We start from the raw sequence: 5,186 nt of genomic DNA, 5'->3' as shown, positions 1-5,186 counted from the left end.
GTATGACTCTTAAAGAAATAATCTCTACCTCGGCTGGGATGACGACCTCGATACCATAAACCAGCATGTAGGGAGTTACCCCAGTTGATGTGCGAACTGTAGTGCGGTATCCCAATAAAGCAAAAGGTAGCTTATCATGCCATTGTTTGTGGTTCTCTACTATTTTCCTTAGTATCTTCTTGATGTTTTTGTTGGCGGCTTCTACAGCTCTATTCATTTGAGGTCTGTAGGCTGTGGAATTCTTGTGCTTGATTTTGAAAGTTTCACACATAGCTTTAATTAGATCACTGTTGAGATTGGCGGCATTATCAGTGACAATGGATTCGGGAACACCGAATCGACAAACAATTCGATCTTTGACAAAATCTGCGATGACTTTCTTGGATACAGCTTTGTAGGACGCTCCCTCTACCCATTTTGTGAAGTTATCAATGGCTACCAGAATAAACATGTGTCCAATTGAAGCAGTGGGCTCAATCGGACCAAAAGCATCCATTCCCCAAGCGGCGAATGGCCAAGGTGAGCTTGTTGCATTGAGCTCGTTTGGCGGCACTTTTATCATGTCGGCATGCACCTGGCATTGAAAACATTTGCGAACATACAAGATGCATTCTGTCTCCATGGTCATCCAAAAGTAACCGTCCCTAGGTATCTTCTTAGCCAAGATAAAACCATTCATGTGCGGGCCACAAGTCCCAGCATGTACATCATCAAGTAGCTTAGAAGCTTCCTTTGTGTCGACACATCTTAGCAAACCCAAATCAGGAGTTCTCCTATACAAGTTTCCTCCGCTGTGGAAGAAGTGATTGGACAATCTCCGGAGTGTGCGCTTCTGAGTGTGGTTTGCATGCTCCGGATATTCTCCCTTTGACAAATATTCCTTGATGTCATGGAACCAAGGCTTTCCATCTGTTTCTTCTTCAACACAAGAACAATATGCCGGCTGATTATAGATCCTCACCGGAATGAGATCAATATAATTCTTATTTGGAAGTTTTATCATACATGACAAGGTGGCCAATGCATCGGCAAACTCATTCTGAATTCTGGGCACATGTCGGAATTCTATCTTCTGAACATCTTTCTCAATTCCTACACATGGTGCAGGTATGGAAATATCTTGGAATTCTTAGTAGTCCACTCTCCTTATACCTGATGCACGAGTAAATCTAAATTACCGATCACCAACAGCTCTTGAATGTTCATGTCGATTGCCACGTTGAGACCTAGTATGCAAGCTTCATACTCAGCCATGTTGTTGGTGCAGAGAAATCTGAGTTTAGCAGATACTAGATAATGTTGACCTGTTTCTGATACCAAAACTGCTCCAATGCCCACTCCTCTGAAATTCGTAGCTCCATCAAAGAACATCCTCCAACCGTCGTATGCTTCGATAATGTCTTCTCCTATAAATAATACTTCTTTATCATGAAAATATGTCTTCAAAAGTTTGTATGCTTCTCCCATCGGATTTTCAACGAGGTGATCTGCCAATGCTTGCCCTTTGACCACCGTTTGAGTTACGTAGACGATATCGAACTCACTTAACAGTATCAACCACTTGGCCAACTTTCCAGTCGGCATGGGTTTCTGGAATATGTACTTTAGAGGGTCCATCTTGGATATGGGGTATGTAGTGTAGGCACAGAAGTAGTGCCTCAATTTTTGAGCTGCCCAAGTCAGAGCACAACAAGTGCATTTAAGCAGAGAGTACCATGCTTCATAAGGTGTGAACTTCTTACTCAAGTAATATATGGCTTGCTCCTTTCTTCATGTCTCGTCATGTTGTCCCAAAACACATCCGAAGGCTCCATCCAACACAGATAGATAGAGTAGCAAAGGTCATCCTGGTTCTGGCGAGACCAGAATGGGTGGTGTGGACATGTACTCATTAATCTTGTCAAAAGCTTTCTGACAATCCTCTGTCCAGCTTGTTTCGGCATCCTTCTTCAGCATCTTGAAGATGGGTTCACATATGACTGTGGATTGTGCTATGAAGCGACATATATAGTTGAGGCGTCCTAGTAAGCTCATCACCTCCTTTTTGCTCTTAGGTGGTGGTAACTCCTGAATACCTTGACTTTAGATGGATCCAGCTTGATCCCTCGACGACTGATGACGAATACCAATAATTTTCCTGCGGGAACCCTGAAGGCACACTTTGCAGGATTTAGCTTCAAATTGTACCTCCTTAGCCTGTCAAAGAACTTTCTCAGGTTCGCTTTATGATCTGTATCCCTCTTGGATTTGATAATGACATCATCACATATACCTCTATTTCTTTGTGGATCATGTCATGGAAGATAGTTGTCATGGCTCTCATGTAAGTGACCCCAGCATTCTTCAGACCAAATGGCATCATCTTGTAACAGTATACACCCCAAGATGTAATAAAAGTTGTCTTCTCTGTATTTTCTTCATCCATCCACATCTGGTGATAACCCGCGAAGCAATCTACAAAGGATTGGAGTTCATTCTTGGCGCAATTATCAATCAGAATATGTATATTTGGTAGTGGGAAGTTGTCCTTCGGACTTGTTCTATTTAAATCCCGATAGTCAACACATACTCTGACCTTCCCATCCTTCTTCGGAACTGGGACAATGTTAGCTAACCAGATTGGGTACTCAACCACCCTGAGAACTTTGGCTTTGATCTGCTTGGTAACTTCCTCCTTGATTTTCAAGCTCATGTCTAGTTTGAACTTTCTGAGTTTCTGTTTTACTGGCGGGCACATGAGATTGGTATGCAGCTTGTGAGCCACTATGGATGTGATCAAACCGGTCATGTCACCATACGACCATGCGAAAATATCCTCATACTCTTTTAGGAAGCGAATTTACTCTTCCTTCTCTATTGGTAACAAGTGAATGCTAATGCGAGCCTCCTTGACGGTCTCGACGTCTCCCAAATTTACTGCTTTGGTCTCGTCCAGATTGGACTTAGGCTTATTCTCAAAGTTTTCAACCTCCCTGACAATTTCCTCGGGTATCTCATCTTCTTCATCTGAATCACTATTCTCATGATGCGTTGCCTCATTACATGTCACAGTCACGGGTTCATCAAGAAAAGTAATAATAATGATGGGGACTCGGCAGGCTCGGGATGGTGTAGCGATCCAATTCCTGAGAATAGCTCCCTTCTGTCACGCCCCAACCTTGGGAGGCGCGATCGGTACTCAATCGAGTAAACCCAACAGAGCAAGCCTTATCAAAAACTTCCTACCCAACTCGATACGAATAAGGAAACCATGCTTTCATTCATTTGCTTAGACGAGGAAAGATAGTGCATTCTACAAAGTTAGTTCATTTTAAATCACAACATTAATCCGTAATTAAGTTCCCAAGATTACATACGATTACACTTTAGCAAAACAATAATTTGAATTACATCATAGTTCGTAGACCCATCCAATGCCCATACATAACCCACACATATGTCAACGGAGCCTCTAAGGATACCCAAGACAACGATAACAACGCCGGCGACAAGGCCCCGACTATACCTTAAAAGAGACATCTATAACAAAAGGCATGTCACAAAACCCCTTGAAGGAGGAAGGGGCTCACCAAGAGTTTGAGAAGAGGATGCTCCGCTACACATGATCGGCACTATCCGCTATGGAGCCACCTATATTCATTTTAAAAAAATGTAGTGCCCCTAACAAAAGGGACGTTAGTGCCATCGAATAGCACTAGTATGTATAACTAAACACCATCAAATTAGAAAGAACTTTCATACAAGAATAAGAAATCACAAGTATAACTCAAAACTTTAAACGATCACCACATTATCAAATAAAAGAATCATACAACTTTCACATCATTTTCCCATAGCTTTTAGTTTTGGGGCATTTTACACTATTCATTATTTGTTCACAATACCACTGCTATCTTGAGCGGAGTCCGATCTCGACCCGATCGGCTAGGTTGCCTCATTTGAGACATATGCTTCAATCACAATCTCATTTTCCTTCTTTCCCGGAATTCATTCACAATACCTTTCCAATACTGCCGCTATCTTGAGCGGAGTCTGATCTTGACCCGATCGGCTAGGTCGCCTCATCAAGGCATTGTTCCCTTCTTATAAATCAATTCATTTCTCATATATCATGTCATAGGCACTTGGGGCCATGACTTATCAAATCTTTCTTGGCACTAGGTCACATTTTACATCGTTCCCAATTTTCACTATTAGCTTTGCCAGTTAGGACAGTAGGTGCACACAAGAACAATTTAAATTGTAAACATAGATAAGATTTCACGGAGATAGCACAATATATTCAGCTGCAATCTCAATTTAAGGTCTAAACATTTCCAATACATAATTCATACCTTTGCCCCTTTCAAGCTGTCAAGATAGCACGTTGATTAGGTTGGGACACATTTTTCACACACATAGGGTTACAACACCAACTCATGTAAAACAATAAGTAATGCAACAATTCAACTTTAACCTTGCCATGCCCACACAAACACCGATGAAGCTCAATTTCTAAAAGACGGGGTTTTAACCATACATACCTCAATAAAGCTTTCCTTATTCCTTACAAAATTCTGGAACTTTTAGCACTTCGATCTATTGTGTAAGAATTACAAATTAAATCGAGAATTAGAGACGAGATTGAGATTCTAGCTTGTTTTGAGCATACTATCAAACACTAAAGGTGCATTGTGATCTTAGGCCCTTTTGAGAGAAATTTCTATCATTTTATAGCCCAATTGCTTTCCTTTTTAGTTCACTACCTCCCAATATTCTATGGTGTGATATGCATGCAAGAAATTCATTCTTATACCCATGAATTACTTCACTTGTGATCTCTTATTGCTAAGCATAGGAATACGAGCTGAGGTAATGAAGTCTTACCTCTTGGGATGAAGATTTAAGTGCCCTCACTTGATTATCTTCAAAGATTTGGCAAGGTTTCATGGAGTAATTTGATGGGAAGCACTTCCCTCTCTAAGACCCTCTCTCTCTCTAAAGACATCAGGAAAATATGCTCAAAATGAGCTATAATACCGAATATATCGATAAGGGGTCGAGTTTAAAATTTAGAAAATTGGAGCCCCGAGTCAGGTCTGCGATCGCAAAGTGGAAATGTAGCTCGCATAATGGACCGCAAAAGTGTTCCCAAAATCTGAACATTCTGTCTGGGTATGCGGCAGAAATGTGGTCCGCATACCCGT

At 41.3% G+C, this 5,186-nt stretch overlaps 1 protein-coding gene across 1 annotated transcript; it reads right to left on the bottom strand.

Moving 5' to 3' along the window:
* Positions 1–279: 279 nt before the first annotated feature.
* Positions 280–1,617, bottom strand: LOC138885248 (uncharacterized). The gene is made up of 2 exons (XM_070166172.1): positions 1,153–1,617; positions 280–408 (listed from the first exon to the last, which is right to left on the bottom strand). Exons 1-2 carry the CDS (start codon positions 1,615–1,617, stop codon positions 280–282), a joined length of 594 nt encoding a protein of 197 aa, XP_070022273.1.
* Positions 1,618–5,186: the final 3,569 nt, after the last annotated feature.

The sequence above is a fragment of the Nicotiana sylvestris genome, chromosome 2 (assembly GCF_000393655.2).
Source record: "Nicotiana sylvestris chromosome 2, ASM39365v2, whole genome shotgun sequence".
Classification (NCBI taxonomy): Eukaryota; Viridiplantae; Streptophyta; class Magnoliopsida; order Solanales; family Solanaceae; genus Nicotiana; species Nicotiana sylvestris.
This window is presented reverse-complemented; position numbering and strand designations above follow the sequence as displayed.